This window comes from Ranitomeya variabilis, chromosome 2 (genome assembly GCF_051348905.1).
Source record: "Ranitomeya variabilis isolate aRanVar5 chromosome 2, aRanVar5.hap1, whole genome shotgun sequence".
Lineage (NCBI taxonomy): Eukaryota > Metazoa > Chordata > Amphibia > Anura > Dendrobatidae > Ranitomeya > Ranitomeya variabilis.
The window spans coordinates 421,601,328-421,619,392 of NC_135233.1; the positions used below are offsets into that span (position 1 = coordinate 421,601,328).

At 50.1% G+C, this 18,065-nt stretch overlaps 1 protein-coding gene across 1 annotated transcript in view; it reads right to left on the minus strand.

Moving 5' to 3' along the window:
- Positions 1 to 17,446, minus strand: part of TRIM66 (tripartite motif containing 66) — a 37,606-nt gene extending 20,160 nt beyond the window's left edge. The window contains exons 1-12 of the mRNA XM_077286621.1: positions 17,296 to 17,446; positions 16,942 to 17,068; positions 15,783 to 15,899; positions 15,233 to 15,347; positions 14,654 to 14,800; positions 13,033 to 13,150; positions 11,970 to 12,829; positions 8,623 to 8,790; positions 7,441 to 7,704; positions 2,529 to 2,787; positions 2,376 to 2,439; positions 294 to 468 (exon numbers count right to left, since the gene is read on the minus strand). Of these exons, the coding sequence (XP_077142736.1) occupies positions 294 to 468; positions 2,376 to 2,439; positions 2,529 to 2,787; positions 7,441 to 7,704; positions 8,623 to 8,790; positions 11,970 to 12,829; positions 13,033 to 13,150; positions 14,654 to 14,800; positions 15,233 to 15,347; positions 15,783 to 15,899; positions 16,942 to 17,068; positions 17,296 to 17,446 (2,565 nt within the window). The remainder of the gene's footprint in view (positions 1 to 293; positions 469 to 2,375; positions 2,440 to 2,528; positions 2,788 to 7,440; positions 7,705 to 8,622; positions 8,791 to 11,969; positions 12,830 to 13,032; positions 13,151 to 14,653; positions 14,801 to 15,232; positions 15,348 to 15,782; positions 15,900 to 16,941; positions 17,069 to 17,295) is intronic.
- Positions 17,447 to 18,065: the final 619 nt, after the last annotated feature.

Below are 18,065 nucleotides of genomic sequence, written 5' to 3' on the forward strand. Positions count from 1 at the left end.
GGAGAACATACAAACTCATTGCAGATGTTGGAATTTGAACCCAGGACTCCAGTGCTGCAGTGCTAACCACTGAGCCATCGTGCTGCCTCAATATTTGGCAGTTATATCATATCGTATCCTCCAGTCACTTCCAGAGCTGCAGTCACTATTCTGCTGATATATAATATATAATTTTTATATCTGATACCGTCATTTGATACGTTGTATACAGAGTTCAGCTCTGGGTGTGACTGGAGCATGATACAAGGCGTCCTCCTCGCTGCTGTCAGTCAGTGTGGTGCTCGCTCTCTTACCTTTATGGACATACTTTTGTATCGGGCGCCATATTTAATCAGTAAGCGCAGAGACCCGTCCTCATCCTTCTTCTGTGGCTGCACCTTAAACACCGGCAGCTCTCCTGATGGAGGGGGACAGATCTTTAGACGCTCCAGTCGCACATACGGGATCTTTGTTTCTTTTGCTTCTGCCCTGAAATAAAATGAGGTTCCCATTTTACTGGCTGTGTGCTAGTTCTCTAGATGCAGCCTGCAGTGTAAAGAATGAAGGTTTTCAATAATGGCCATGGTGATTTATGCTGATTTATTTACTGGTCCAGTGCATACTACAGATGCTATCGGGCATGGAAAACACAATACATTCCTCCATTCTTTACACTGCAGGCTGCAGTCAAGAAAACACAGCTAAATAGGTACGTTTTCAAGTGATCTCTAATGATGAAACTGCTTTATATCAGATAGACCTCTGAAAGGGTTAATACAGGCTGTATAGTGAGTGTTGGTGCTGACCTCTGGACTTATTGGCCTTCCTGAGGCACCTGGCCCCCATGGGGCAGAGAAGAAGGGTACTAGCCTCACTAATGAGAACTGGTGGATTATTAATGGGATTACACCCGTTCTAAAGGAAAGTGATGTCCATGAGGCTTTGTGAAGGACAGACCCCGTAATCTGCTCGGACGTTCTTGTGATTGGCGCCTCGGGGAATGTCGCCACCTGTGCGGTCAGGATCTGAGCGCTTAGATTAGGGAGCACTCGTGCTTGCTGTTCTGATCCTGATATGATGACCTCGGTTCCCCTCTGGCTCCAGTGCTGCCTAATCTGAGCGTTATCCTGAAGCCCTAACCTTGGAAATGCAGCTGTGGCCCCGCAATGGTCACCAATACATCCAGCTCTGCCTCCTCCATATGGGACCGATCTGATGTGGAGAATCTGCAGCCACAAACCCGACTCCCTTCTCCTGTGCCCATATTGTCTTGTGCTAGAATTCCCTGCGGTGTTCATGATGTCTGTTTGCTGTCAGTGAATTACATTCAATCGTGTGCAAAAAAGAGCAGTTTATTACAGTTCCAGCAACGTGGGGAGATTTAGGCGCATCTCGTGTCCACTGCGCAATGTTTTTTAACGTAGCAGAATTCGACCGGCATTTTTTAAAAAAATTTGCAACGTGAATTTCTCTCATGCATTTCACTTTTCTCCATAGACTTGAATGAAATGAAGAAAAACATAGATAAAACCTACATGTATATTAAATGGGTGTGATACATACACGACTTTACCAATAAGTTAGGTAACTCTGCAAGTGGGATGATTCCAAAGCAAAGTAGATGTAAAATGTGACCAACCAAAAGGAGAGAAAAAACACCGCTGCAAAAATGTGGTAAAAACACACGTAAAAAACCCCAAAAAACTATAAACAACCACAAGTAAACTCCATTATCCAAGCAGAAAATGTACAGCATCAAAGATGCACCAAATGCTCGTCATGGGAGCTTAGAATCTGCTCCAGAGCTGTATTCACAATTCTGCTCTTTGGAAATAGTTGGTAGATTATGGACATTCGCCCTCCACTAGCTGAACTGTTATACTGCAGGGGGCAGTAGGACAGATGTCACTCATCAGGCTGCAGTGTACTCGTCAGTGGAAAGGGTACTCGTCAGTCGCAGGGTTGTCGCAGGGTTCTCGCAGGGTACTCGCAGGCTGCAGGGTTCTCGCAGGGTACTCACAGCCTGCAGGGTTCTCGCAGGGTACTCGTCGGTCGCAGGGTACTCGCAGGCTGCAGGGTTCTCGCAGGGTACTCGTCAGTCGCAGGGTTCTCGCAGGGTACTCGTCAGTCGCAGGGTACTCGCAGGCTGCAGGGTTCTCACAGCCTGCAGGGTTCACGCAGGCTGCAGGGTTCTCGCAGGGTACTCGCCAGCTGCAGGGTTCTCGCAGGGTACTCTTCGGTCGCAGGGTACTCGCAGGCTGCAGGGTTCTCGCAGGGTACTCGCAGGCTGCAGGGTACTCGCCGGCTGCAGGGTTCTCGCAGTGTACTCGCAGGCTGCAGCGTTCTCGCAGGATAGTCGCTGACTGCACTGTACTCGCCGGTCGCAGGGTACTCACCTGCTGGTGCCTTCTTGCCTCTTCAGCTCTTGGGGATAACGCTGCTGGAAGCGACTGTCTGTATCTAGGAGAGAAGTGATTGTAACAGGGCAGAGCTCTGGTGTATTGTGGGGTCTATGAGGGGGGCTCGGACATATCTCAGGGTTCACTTACCGGCTTCATTCTTGATCTCCTTCATCACCGGTTGTGGGGGTGTGGGGTCTCTTTGGGGTGCAGAGGACGATCCAGTTGGGTAACATTTTTTAAGGGAGAGATTTATTGGCTCCTCAAACATATTCTCCAGCGGCAGCACAATATCATTCATTGCCGTGCTGCTGTCTGGCCCCAGAGTGGTGTCAGGCAGCGGCGGGGCTTGTGGGGGCAGTGGTGGTGGAGGTGGTGGTCCACTGCAGCTGAAATTCTCATTTTCTATCTGAAGAAACACATTAAAATAAGAAGGGATCGTATCTACTTATGTTACTGGAATAACAGCAATGTATCTGGACAATGCAGGAGTCACCAGTTACTTCAGTCACAGACGCACAACAGCTCCAAGGTGCAGGAGACCCGAAAACAAGTCGGTGTGAGCCCCTCGATGGGAAAACGGCCAAATCCACCTGCTCACAGCTGTGGGAGCTGCATGGTGCACTGACACTCGGGGTACAGGATAATGACACTGACACTGGGTACGGGAAAATGACGCTGACACTCTGGGTACGGGATAATGACGCTGACACTCTGGGTACGGGATAATGACGCTGACACTCGGGGTACAGGATAATGACACTGACACTGGGGGTACGGGATAATGACGCTGATACTCGGGGTATGGGAGAATGACACTGACACTGGGCACGGGATAATGACGCTGACACTCTGGGTACAGGATAATGACACTGACACTCTGGGTACGGGAGAATGACACTGACACTCTGGGTACAGGATACTGACACTGACACTCTGGGTACGGGAGAATGACACTGACACTCTGGGTACAGGATAATGACGCTGACACTCTGGGTACAGGAGAATGACGCTGACACTCTGGGCACGGGATAATGACGCTGACACTCTGGGTACGGGATACTGACACTGACACTCTGGGTACGGGAGAATGACACTGACACTCTGGGTACAGGAGAATGACGCTGACACTCTGGGCACGGGATAATGACGCTGACACTCTGGGTACAGGATACTGACACTGACACTCTGGGTACGGGAGAATGACACTGACACTCTGGGTACAGGATAATGACGCTGACACTCTGGGTACAGGAGAATGACACTGACACTCTGAGTATAGGAGAATGACGCTGACATTCTGGACACGGGATAATGACGCTGACACTCTGGGTATGGGAGAATGACGCTGACACTCTGGGTACAGGATAATGACGCTGACACTCTGGGTACGGGATAATGACGCTGACACTCTGGGTACAGGATACTGACACTGACACTCTGGGTACGGGAGAATGACACTGACACTCTGGGTACGGGAGAATGACACTGACACTCGGTACAGGATAATGACGCTGACACTCTGGGTACAGGATAATGACGCTGACACTCTGGGCACGGGATAATGACGCTGACACTCTGGGTATGGGAGAATGACGCTGACACTCTGGGTACAGGATAATGACGCTGACACTCTGGGTACGGGATAATGACGCTGACACTCTGGGTACAGGATACTGACACTGACACTCTGGGTACGGGAGAATGACACTGACACTCTGGGTACGGGAGAATGACACTGACACTCGGTACAGGATAATGACGCTGACACTCTGGGTACGGGATAATGACGCTGACACTCTGAGTATAGGAGAATGACGCTGACACTCTGGGTACAGGATAATGACGCTGACACTCTGGGTACGGGATAATGACGCTGACACTCTGAGTATAGGAGAATGACGCTGACACTCTGGGTACGGGATAATGACACTGACACTCTGGGCACGGGATAATGACGCTGACACTCTGGGCACGGGATAATGACGCTGACACTCTGGGCACGGGATAATGACGCTGACACTCTGGGTACAGGATAATGACGCTGACACTCTGGGTACAGGATAATGACGCTGACACTCTGAGTATAGGAGAATGACGCTGACACTCTGGGTACGGGATAATGACGCTGACACTCTGGGCACGGGATAATGACGCTGACACTCTGGGCACGGGATAATGACGCTGACACTCTGGGCACGGGATAATGACGCTGACACTCTGGGTACGGGATAATGACGCTGACCCTCTGGGCAGGGGATAATGACGCTGACACTCTGGGCACGGGATAATGACACTGACACTCTGGGTACAGGAGAATGACGCTGACACTCTGGGTACAGGATAATGACGCTGACACTCTGGGTACGGGATAATGACGCTGACACTCTGGGTACAGGATACTGACACTGACACTCTGGGCACGGGATAATGACGCTGACACTCTGGGTACGGGATAATGACGCTGACACTCTGGGTACAGGATAATGACGCTGACACTCTGGGTATGGGAGAATGACGCTGACACTCTGGGTACGGGATAATGACGCTGACACTCTGGGTACAGGATAATGACGCTGACACTCTGGGTACGGGATAATGACGCTGACACTCTGGGTACAGGATACTGACACTGACACTCTGGGTACGGGAGAATGACACTGACACTCGGTACAGGATAATGACGCTGACACTCTGGGTACAGGATAATGACACTGACACTCTGGATCCGGGATAATGACGCTGACACTCTGGGTACGGGATAATGACGCTGACACTCTGAGTATAGGAGAATGACGCTGACACTCTGGGTACAGGATAATGACGCTGACACTCTGGGTACGGGATAATGACGCTGACACTCTGGGTACAGGATAATGACGCTGACACTCTGAGTATAGGAGAATGACGCTGACACTCTGGGTACGGGATAATGACACTGACACTCTGGGCACGGGATAATGACGCTGACACTCTGGGCACGGGATAATGACGCTGACACTCTGGGCACGGGATAATGACGCTGACACTCTGGGTACGGGATAATGACGCTGACACTCTGGGCACGGGATAATGACGCTGACACTCTGGGCACGGGATAATGACGCTGACACTCTGGGCACGGGATAATGACGCTGACACTCTGGGTACGGGATAATGACGCTGACCCTCTGGGCAGGGGATAATGACGCTGACACTCTGGGCACGGGATAATGACACTGACACTCTGGGTACAGGAGAATGACGCTGACACTCTGGGTACAGGATAATGACGCTGACACTCTGGGTACGGGATAATGACGCTGACACTCTGGGTACAGGATACTGACACTGACACTCTGGGCACGGGATAATGACGCTGACACTCTGGGTACGGGATAATGACGCTGACACTCTGGGTACAGGATAATGACGCTGACACTCTGGGTATGGGAGAATGACGCTGACACTCTGGGTACGGGATAATGACGCTGACACTCTGGGTACAGGATAATGACGCTGACACTCTGGGTACGGGATAATGACGCTGACACTCTGGGTACAGGATACTGACACTGACACTCTGGGTACGGGAGAATGACACTGACACTCGGTACAGGATAATGACGCTGACACTCTGGGTACAGGATAATGACACTGACACTCTGGATCCGGGATAATGACGCTGACACTCTGGGTACGGGATAATGACGCTGACACTCTGAGTATAGGAGAATGACGCTGACACTCTGGGTACGGGATAATGACGCTGACACTCTGGGTACGGGATAATGACGCTGACACTCTGGGTACAGGATAATGACGCTGACACTCTGAGTATAGGAGAATGACGCTGACACTCTGGGTACGGGATAATGACACTGACACTCTGGGCACGGGATAATGACGCTGACACTCTGGGCACGGGATAATGACGCTGACACTCTGGGCACGGGATAATGACGCTGACACTCTGGGCACGGGATAATGACGCTGACACTCTGGGCACGGGATAATGACGCTGACACTCTGGGCACGGGATAATGACGCTGACCCTCTGGGCAGGGGATAATGACGCTGACACTCTGGGTACGGGATAATGACGCTGACACTCTGGGTACGGGATAATTACGCTGACACTCTGGGTATGGGATAATGACACTGACACTCGGGGTACAGGATAATGACGCTGACACTCTGGGTACGGGATAATGACGCTGACACGGGGGTACGGGAGAATGACGCTGACACTGGGGGTACGGGATAATGACGCTGACACTGGGGGTACGGGATAATGACGCTGACACTCTGGGTACGGGATAATGACGCTGACACGGGGGTACGGGAGAATGACGCTGACACTGGGGGTACGGGATAATGACGCTGACACTGGGGGTACGGGATAATGACGCTGACACTCTGGGTATGAGATAATGACGCTGACACTCTGGGCACGGGATAATGACGCTGACACTCTGGGCACGGGATAATGACGCTGACACTCGGGGCACGGGATAATGACGCTGACACTCTGGGCACGGGATAATGACGCTGACACTCGGGGCACGGGATAATGACGCTGACACTCTGGGCACGGGATAATGACGCTGACACTCGGGGCACGGGATAATGACGCTGACACTCTGGGTACGGGATATTGACGCTGATACTCAGAGGAGTGGATGAGCTTACACTTGGAGAACTGGATAATGACACCGATACTCAGATAAAAGATAATGACACTGACAGTCGGGGCACAGGATGAGGACGCTGACAGTCGGGGCACAGGACGAGGACGCTGACAGTCGGGGCACAGGACGAGGACGCTGACAGTTGGGGAACAGGGCACTGACACTAGGGCACAGGACGAGGACACCGTGATATTTCCTATTGTGAGGCTTCTTGTGTGTGCTACACTTGTTAATAAGAAGTTGTTACATTTGTGTTGTATAATGTATCGTTTACGCCCTGTGCGTGGAGCTGGGAGCCCTGCGTCTGTGCACGGTCCCTGATCTACGCGGAGTGCAGCCTCAGAGCTCAGCATTGTTTGTGCTACAGTCCTCCAGGGATCAGTAAACCATACCTTACATATTGCGTTCCCCAGGAGAGCGCCCCCTGTTGCTAAGTGATCATTGGGCGCTAGATGCATCTCCTCCGCCACAGCTGCTCCCACTGCGCCATAAGCAGCGATTCTCTCCGTCTCCCCTTCACTGCCATAGCACCTGTCTTGGGGCTGACTGAAGAACTGGCAGGCCACCCCTTGCATTTGGGGATCCACGGAGCGAGAAAGTCTGGGAGATGATAATTCTAGTTCTGGAGAATTTGAGAAAGTTTCTGAGGCTGAACGCTGCAAAAAAACAAACAAATGAGTCGGTCAGCCATATATGGAGTTACTTGGTGCGCACGGTAGTGATGGCGTCCACCGTTTGTGGAGAGCCGAGATATTACCGCAGATCTGGGCTCAGTGACAAGCCCACGCCATAGAAAGCTGATGGGCTTGTTACAATGTATCAGTGAACAGTAGACCATAACCTGCACTGCTACATTGTAACAAACCCTCTGCTGTGCAAATACTCAGTAAATAACAACGATGGAGGCAAAATATTAGAAGCCACCGAAGATTGACCATACACAGGGCTAAATGGGCCCCCCCAAGTTTTGTATTATTAGAGGTTAATAATTGAAAACAATCTGACATTTTCAAGATCTTTGCTTGCTGTCAGTGAAGGAGAACATTCTTGCTCACATTGTGGGTTTTGCATTCACAGTACCAGACTACGCCTGATGTGTCTGGGGCTCAGTATAGAGTCTTCCCTTACATCACCCATTTGTCGGCTTACTTTGTGCCAGAAATCTGCATCGAATTGTAGGCCTGGTTTTTTTGGTGTGTGTCACATGTTGGGCATTGGCTCGTTGGGCGCTCGTATATGCACAGAGTACTGCGGGTGCTGGAGCGACGTGTTCGAGTCTCGGCTGCCGCATGTTTCACAGCTGTTAGACCGCCACAAAACCTGCAGGGATTACAGCTGTGAAACATGCGGCCGCAGGGACTCGAACAGGTCACTCCAGCTCCCGCGACACTTGGTGCATTCACGAGTAACGAGCACCTGCACTCATCGCTAGCATTGGCCCTTTCTTAACAAGACCTTTGGACGAGGCACAAAGTGTCTATAATGTGTGATAAATATTGTGCACATGCTGCCACATGTCGCCTAATAACATCCCTCGGTGTATTGGAGATCTCCACTTTCCTGATGGCACGTACCTTCCTTGATGGATTTGCGGAGAGCTGGTTCCTCCGGCACGCATCGCTCTCCACCGCCGCTATAATCTCATCGGCTATAGACTGTGACTGCAAATTCCCAGGAGAATGAGCCGTTACGGGGGATAAATCCACGGTGTGACCCCCGGGGGATATGGGATCATCACAGACCTGAAATATCAGCAAACAATACAGAGATTAGCAGCACCCGCATCGTTAACGCCCGTCCCGTGCTGCTTTCATCATGACTAAGAAAGGGAAGCTGTCACCAAGATTTGCTCCCCACCTGAGAGCAGCATGATGGCGGGGTAGAGACCCTGATTCCAGCCATGTCTCACTTACTGACAAAGCTATACCCTGTAACGCCATGACTTGCAAACACGAAATATGACATTGGAATTACATTACTGCTCCAGAATATTGGAAAAAACGTAGATATTTATAAATTGGCCAATTCATGTGTGCCCAGCAGCCATGACAAGGCGATCCTCTCTGCTGGGAACCTGCCCAGTGTGATTCCTCTCTACAATAAGCCTCAGATTATCTGTCACAGATTCCCTTTAAGGAGCATAATACGGTAAAATGTCAGAATACATGAAGATATCCTTACAACATCTCTGCACTGCGCGTCCTTCATCACATCATCTCCGCACTGCGCCGCACTCTACATTACATAATCTCCACACTGCACCGTGCTCTCTACATTACATCATCTCTGCACCGCACTGCTCTCTACATTACATCATCTACGCACCACACTGCTCTCTACATTACATCATCTACGCACCACTCTGCTTTCTACATTACATCATCTACGCACCACACTGCTCTCTACATTACATCATCTACGCACCACTCTGCTTTCTACATTAAATTATCTCCACACTGCGCCGCGCTCTCTACATTACATCATCTCCGCACCGCACTGCTCTCTACATTACATAATCTCCGCAACGCACTGCTCTCTACATTACATCATCTCTGCACCACACTGATCTCTACATTACATCATCTCCACACCACACTGCTCTCTACATTACATCATCTCCATACTGCTCTCTACATTACATCATCTCCACACCACACTGCTCTCTACATTACATCATCTCTGCACCACACTGCTCTCTACATTACATCATCTCCACACTGCTCTCTACATTACATCATCTCTGCACCGCACTGCTCTCTACATTACATCATCTCCGCACCACACTGCTCTCTACATTACATCATCTCCATACTGCTCTCTACATTACATCATCTCCACACCACACTGCTCTCTACATTACATCATCTCCGCACCACACTGCTCTCTACATTACATCATCTCTGCACCGCACTGCTCTCTACATTACATCAGCTCAACACTGCTCTCTACATTACATCATCTCTGCACCGCACTGCTCTCTATATTACATCATCTCCGCACCACACTGCTCTCTACATTACATCATCTCCACACCACACTGCTCTCTACATTACATCATCTCCATACTGCTCTCTACATTACATCATCTCCACACCACACTGTTCTCTACATTACATCATCTCCACACTGCTCTCTACATTACATCATCTCTGCACCGCACTGCTCTCTACATTACATCATCTCCGCACCACACTGCTCTCTACATTACATCATCTCCATACTGCTCTCTACATTACATCATCTCCACACCACACTGCTCTCTACATTACATCATCTCCGCACCACACTGCTCTCTACATTACATCATCTCTGCACCGCACTGCTCTCTACATTACATCATCTCAACACTGCTCTCTACATTACATCATCTCTGCACCGCACTGCTCTCTACATTACATCATCTCCGCACCACACTGCTCTCTACATTACATCATCTCTGCACCACACTGCTCTCTACATTACATCATCTCCACACCACACTGTTCTCTACATTACATCATCTCCACACTGCTCTCTACATTACATCATCTCCACACCACACTGCTCTCTACATTACATCATCTCCATACTGCGCTCTACATAACATCTCTCCACACCACACTGCTCTCTACATTACATAATCTCCGCACCGCACTGCTCTTTACATTACATCATCTCTGCACCGCACTGCTCTCTACATTACATCATCTCCATACTGCTTTCTACATTACATCATCTCCATACTGCTCTCTACATTACATCATCTCCACACCACACTGCTCTCTACATTACATCATCTCCACACCACACTGCTCTCTACATTACATCATCTCCATACTGCTCTCTACATTACATCATCTCCACACCACACTGCTCTCTACATTACATCATCTCCGCACCGCACTGCTCTCTACATTACATAATCTCTGCACCGCACTGCTCTCTACATTACATCATCTCCGCACCGCACTGCTCTCTACATTACATCATCTCCGCACCGCACTGCTCTCTACATTACATATCTCCATACTGCTCTCTACATTACATCATCTCCCCACCACACTGTTCTCTACATTACATCATCTCTGCACCACACTGCTCTCTACATTACATCATCTCTGCACCACTGCATGCTTACTGCACTATGCATTCTACACACTATTCTGTTTTTGTACACTGTTTTGTACACTACTATATATATTCTCCATTCTGTGCTCTGTATACACTTCATTCTGCATTTTCTACACTTTACACTGTGTGCTGTATACACTCCATTCTGCGTGTTATACATACTGTGCACTGTATACACTCCATTCTGTGTATTATACACACTTTACGCTGTGTGCTGTATACACTCCATTCTGCATTTATACACACGTTACGCTGTGTGCTGTATACACTCCATTCTGTGTATTATACACACTTTACGCTGTGCGCTGTATACACTCCATTCTGCATTTTCTACACGTTACGCTGTGCGCTGTATACACTCCTTTCTGTGTATTATAGACACTTTACGCTGTGTGCTGTATACACTCCATTCTGCATTTATACACACGTTACGCTGTACGCTGTATATTCTCCATTCTGTGTATTATAACCACTTTACGCTGTGTGCTGTATACTCTCCATTCTGCATTTATACACACATTACACTGTGCGCTGTATACACTCCATTCTGTATTTTATACACACGTTATGCACATACACACATGCATGGTCCTTCTTTCCTGGGCCTATACACTTATGCAGTGGTTGTACTCCGCTACTCCACGTGTTCTCTCCTCTGTACACTGAGAGGATCGGGCATGCTGAAATCCACATGTACGATCCTTCCTTTCCCATACACTTATGCAGTGGTTGTGCTCCGCTACTCCACGTGTTCTCTCCTCTGCACACTGGATATCACACACACATACAATGGCACGGGTGATGCACTGACCGGAGACGCGTCCTCTTGGCTCTGCAGCGGCAGCGGTGCGGGCTGGCGCACAATGTAGTTGATCTGGCCCACTATGGTCTGCTGGACATGCTGCGGCGGTTTGCTCTGGGTGAGCTGGACGCTCGATGGCTGGCTCTGGAGGAGAAGCTCCAGTCCTTTCTGCATTTGCTCCAGCTCGAACTGCTGGTTGATGAGGTCCATGCTGTGGTGTATCACCTGCTCGTGGGTGGTGTCGGCCGGGCACACCGTGGTCTGGCTTTGGCTCTGCGGTCTCTGTTGTTGGACACTGTGCACTGGACCCAGCTGCATTTGCACAGAGGGGGCCGGTAATGGCACTGTGGTACTCAGCGGGATGGCGGCGTGCACCTGGCTATAGTCCTGCGACGTCTCGGAACATATGGGGGCCACGTTCTGTACAGGGGGCTGGATGGCGGCTCTCTGCGTCTGACTGTCCGCCCAGTATGAGGAGTTGTCATGTTCGGACGGCGGCTGGTGCGGCAGCCATGGCTGGATGACTCTCAGAGGTCGGGACAGGCACTTCTGCTCCTTGCTGCCGCCGCTGTACTGTATGGGCTGCACCACCTGCTGCTTGATGGTGGTGGAGTGGGTGAAGTTCATATGGTGGCTCACGGTGGGCTGGCTCTTAGTAATGGAGGGCAGCGTATGGCAGTGAGCGCAGCAGACGGGTGTGGGGCACTGGACTGTGGGTGCATAGCTTTGGGAGCTATTGATGGCTGGCAGGTGAGGACTGGGGGCAGGGTGATGAGCTGGGTAATAGGATGACTGCACATCTTCTATAGATCCACCATAACTGGGGGCATCAGTAGGAGGTAAGTGCGCAGGGTCCGTCAGTATGCAACCTGCGGAGAAGACGTGGGAGTCAGAAGAGAAATGTGATTAATGGGGGAGACTTATCAAATCTGGTGCAAGGAGAAAGTGCAGCTGGCATGCCCCCGGCATTGTCTGAGGCTCGCCGGCTGGTCACCGTGGGCGACTGCTCCTCTCTTATTTTGGACTCCTTTTGATAAATCTCCCCTACTATCTCTCTCGGCTAATGTCGTACCAAGGTTTGAGATTTGCTTGGTCCAAAAAGAGGGTTCCCAGCTAAACTTCATCTTCAGGGGACGTCCAAAGTCGCTTCCACAACTCGTTTCCAGAAGTCGCTGCATCTGGAACACAATCTGTAGGAACATGAAGTGTTAATTAGCGGTGCAGCACTGATAATGGGGCTTCCTCAGCAACAAACAAGCAACTTTCCACTTTATCTCTTATCATAAGTCCTCTCCATTCTCATGAATATTGGGATATTTCCATGCGATCACTTCCAGCTCGCTGCCTTGGTTACCAGCCTCCATTGCTGTCTATCAGTGGCAGCTGGTTTTCTAGGCAAGGAGCGCAGCACTTGCAGACTCTTTGCTATAGAGCCAGTAAACGCTGCTGTGAAGCTGATGGATTCGGCAGCTCCGTGCCCCTGCGCTCCTCCGATGCAGCGGAGTAAAGTCACGCCGTTGGTCTGACCTGTCAATCATCAGCGCAGAGTGGTGCAAATAGTGATGTGGACGAGGGCATCAGTAGCTGGAGCGCCAATCATTCCCCCGGTCCTGGGGTGGCGTGAGCGGTCAGACAATTCAGCTGGACCGGGGCCTGACAGTCATTGGGCCTCCAATGATCTGATACTGATGTGGAGGCCATGCAGCGAGCACTAGTACTTTATATGCTGCGCAGACCATTTTTGGAGCATCAGAAAAAAGCCACAAGAAGGCGCCTGCGATCGCACCTCCCAGAATGTAGATTTTGGTGCATTTTCCAGCTCAGTGCCGGCGATCCTCGGCAGCACAGATCTCTGCATGTCACATTGTATCTGCACTGACAAGTCTTATAGAGACAACTGTAACAGACCACCAGCTGTGAGATACTGAAGACACAGGATCGCTACCTGTCGCCTTCTACTGACAGCAAGCAGAGATCTTGAAAATATCAAATATGAAACGGTAAATGACAAAACTTTTTATTCCACACCTAATAACTATTATTCCTCTACCAGACGCCACAGACTGCAGCTGGTTACACGTTTTATGGCTCATGTCTCCATTGCCTTCCTTGCAGAACCTGTTACTCTATAAGGGTATGTGCCCACGGTCAGGAACCCGGCAACGCTATGGATGCAGCACATGTCTGCTCTGTCCAAAGCACTGCCGGCTATTGATCGCCGGTGATTCCGCATGTGTTCATTGAACCCTGGGGAATCACCGCGCTCAGTACATTGGATGGGAAATTTATCATGCGGAGACTGAGCATCTCCATAAGATAAATAGACATGCTGCGGTCTGAAAAGTCGCACCGCATGTCCGTCTCCACAGGGAAGCTGGAGGTGTCCGTGCACACATAGTGGAGATAGGTTTTCTTCAAATCCCATCCACTATGCTGTAACATCTGGCTGCTGCAGATGTACACATCATCCAACCCGCAGCATTTAGTGACTGTGGGAACATACCCTCAGTCATGGCTCAGCTCATACTACTCTCTCTGGTGCATGAGCATCGTGGTAGAGCAATGGCAGAGACAGAAGAGAGAGGAGCTGCGGGGATGTAATCTGACTGTAAGAGTGCCGCCACATAATGCCACATGGGTCTTCTTGCCATTAACCCTCTGAGTACCGATAATAGCCCATTTCCAGCACTTACCAGCTCCTTGCTGAACAGGAAGGGGACGCTGTTCTTGCTGTACATGGCCCAGTTCACAAAGTTCTGCACATGCTCCAGCTGACGGTTTATAAGAAGAACTGACTGCAGCTGCTGCTCGAACTTTTGCTGCTTCTCGCTCGTCATTTTCTGCAATAGATACAAGTAAAGGAGGTCAGAACGGAGCTAGAAAATCATCTGTGCGGGGGAGGGGCGCTGACAACACTCAGCTCTTATTTAGAGCAGCAGTTGTCACTTTTTCACCTCCCACCACATTGGGGTGCAAAATGTTTTCTTTTTAAAGGGGTTGTCCAATGCTGCTCACTTTCAACTCAGGAGGTGTCGGGCACGTGTCGTGCACTTCTGTGTAGACCTCATTGTCACCACTCGCCTTCCATTGTGAAGGAACGCATCACCAGACAACTCCTTTAAGATGGGCACTGATGTCTGGTGGCCAGATGCCGAGCTGCGGTGGCCAGAGGCAGAGCTGCGGTGGCCGGATGCCGAGCTGCGGTGGCTTGAGGCCGAGCTGCGGTGGCCAGAGGCAGAGCTCCGGTGGCCAGATGCAGAGCTCCCGCTCACCTCCAGCTGCTCCAGCAGAGCGTTCATCCTCTTGTTCAGCTCGTTAATTAGCACCATCTTGGTCATCTTTATCTGGTTCTCCACCTTCCTGTGCATGTGCTTTATCTCATACAACCTGCAGAAGATGGAGCAAGCACAAGTCAGCTTCGGCCCGTGTCTCCCACCAAACCAGGTCAGGTAATAGCGCAGCTTACAGATCCTGACGTCACAATATGAGAGCAGACGTCCTCCACCCAGCCTGATCCGTATGGTGGCGTCCATCACTGCACTGGGAACCCTGACTGCATCCCAAGTGAGGCTCCACTGCTGAGGCTGCCGAGTCCGCGACCTGTCAGGTGTCTGTGCACTCGGACCGCCCGCATCTGACTCTACCATGAGATCTTCTGGACTGGCATCAGGTTTAGGGACATTTTACTTTTAAAATGATCTGTTTACCAGCAGTGATCAGAGATTCTCTAGATCTATAGTGTGAGATCAGTATGAAGAAGCCGTGACCGATTCTGGAGGGCCAGAACCCGAAAGGCGCGCTCACCTCTCCTCCATCTCTCACCTCTCCTCCATCTGTTTCCCTGCCGCCTGCACAACTATTTTCTTTTCTTCCACTTGAGTTATAACATTTTCCAACAAAACTCGCTGGTTCTGCAGAGCTTCATCCAGTCTCCGAAATCTGTGCCAAAGATAGACATGAAACACATAATTAAATATGCTCAGAGGTGGAGGAGCGATGCTCTGCAGATCTGTAGAAGTCAGTGGTGTAATAATCTGCAGGACATATCACTGTGTATCTGTCAGGAGGTGGAGGAGCGATGCTCTGCAGAGAGGTCAGTGGTGTAATAATCTGCAGGATATATCACTATGTATCTGTCAGGAGGTGAAGGAGCGATGCTCTGCAGAGAGGTCAGTGGTGTAATAATCTGCAGGATATATCACTGTATCTGTCAGGAGGTGGAGGAGCGATGCTCTGCAGAGAGGTCAGTGGTGTAATAATCTGCAGGATATATCACTATGTATCTGTCAGGAGGTGGAGGAGCGATGCTCTGCAGAGAGGTCAGTGGTGTAATAATCTGCAGGATATATCACCCTGTATCTGTCAGGAGGTGGAGGAGCGATGCTCTGCAGAGAGGTCAGCGGTGTAATAATCTGCAGGATATATCACTGTGTATCTATCAGGAGGTGGAGGAGCGATGCTCTGCAGAAAGGTCAGTGGGGTAATAATCTGCAGGATATATCACTATGTATCTGTCAGGAGGAGGAGCAATGCTCTGCAGAGAGGTCAGTGATGTAATAATCTGCAGGATATATCACTATGTATCTGTCAGGAGGTGGAGGAGCGATGCTCTGCAGAGAGGTCAGCGGTGTAATAATCTGCAGGATATATCACTATGTATCTGTCAGGAGGAGGAGCGATGCTCTGCAGAGAGGTCAGTGGTGTAATAATGTGCAGGATATATCACTATGTATCTGTCAGGAGGTGGAGGAGCGATGCTCTGCAGAGAGGTCAGCGGTGTAATAATCTGTAGGATATATCACTATGTATCTGTCAGGAGGTGGAGGAGCGATGCTCTGCAGATCTGTAGAGGTCAGTGGTGTAATAGTCTGCAGGATATATCACTGTGTATCTGTCAGGAGGAGGAGCGATGTTCTGCAGAGAGGTCAGTGGTGTAATAGTCTGCAGGATACATCTTTGTGCCGCTGGGTCCCTCTGCTACCTGTGGTCCTTGTGCTCCAGGACCAGGCAGTGACGACACATCAGGACGTCGCACGATTCACAGAATAACTTCAGCGACTCTTGATTGTGAATGGGACAAAGCAGCAGATTTGTGGATCCGTCGCCTCCTGTCCGGGAAGAAATCATTGACATCAGTGACATTATCCGTATATGGCAGAGCCGAGTCAGCCACCACCTTGTACAGCCCTATGTAAATTCACAGACAGAACTGCACAAAACAAGAAGGAAGGCGTTAACTGTGTAGACTGAGTCGCCATTGGATTATTATGAGACCCTCTAGTCTGGGTGCAGTGAGATTTCTGGACTGTGTCACCATCGGGACCCTCTGTGTTACCTCTTTGCGATGTTGCCAGGTAATGCTCCGTGGCCGCTGCCTTCCCATGCCGATGCTGCTCGGCGCAGGTACTGCACAGCCACTTATTGCAGCGGGTGCAGAGGCTGTGCGCAGGGTTCTTCTCCGTACAGTCATAGCAGGTCTGCAACATAGAGGATGTTATGTCAGTGATTGAGGGAACTACACTGCTCAAAAAAATAAAGGGAACACTTAAACAGCAGAATATAACTCCAAGTAAATCAAACTTCTGTGAAATCAAACTGTCCACTTAGGAAGCGACACTGATTGACAATCAATTTCACATGCTGTTGTGCCAATGGAATAAACAACAATGTAAATTATTGGCAATTATCAAGACCCCCTCAATAAAGAAGTGGTTCTGCAGGTGGGGACCACAGACCACATCTCAGTACCAATGCTTTCTGGCTGATGTGTTGGTCACTTTTGAATGTTTGTTGTGCTTTCACACTCGTGGTAGCATGAGACGGACTCTACAACCCACACAAGTGGCTCAGGTAGTGCAGCTCATACAGGATGGCACATCAATGTGAGCTGTGGCAAGAAGGTTTGCTGTGCCTGTCAGCGTAGTGTCCAGAGGCTGGAGGCGCTACCAGGAGACGTGGAGGGGGCCATAGGAGGGCAACAACCCAGCAGCAGGACTGATACCTTAGCCTTTGTGCAAGGAGGCAGTCAAAGGAGCGCTGAGAATTATCGCAGACCGTTGAAGACGGTTGCAACCATTGAAACGCGTTGTGGAATAAAGGATTAAC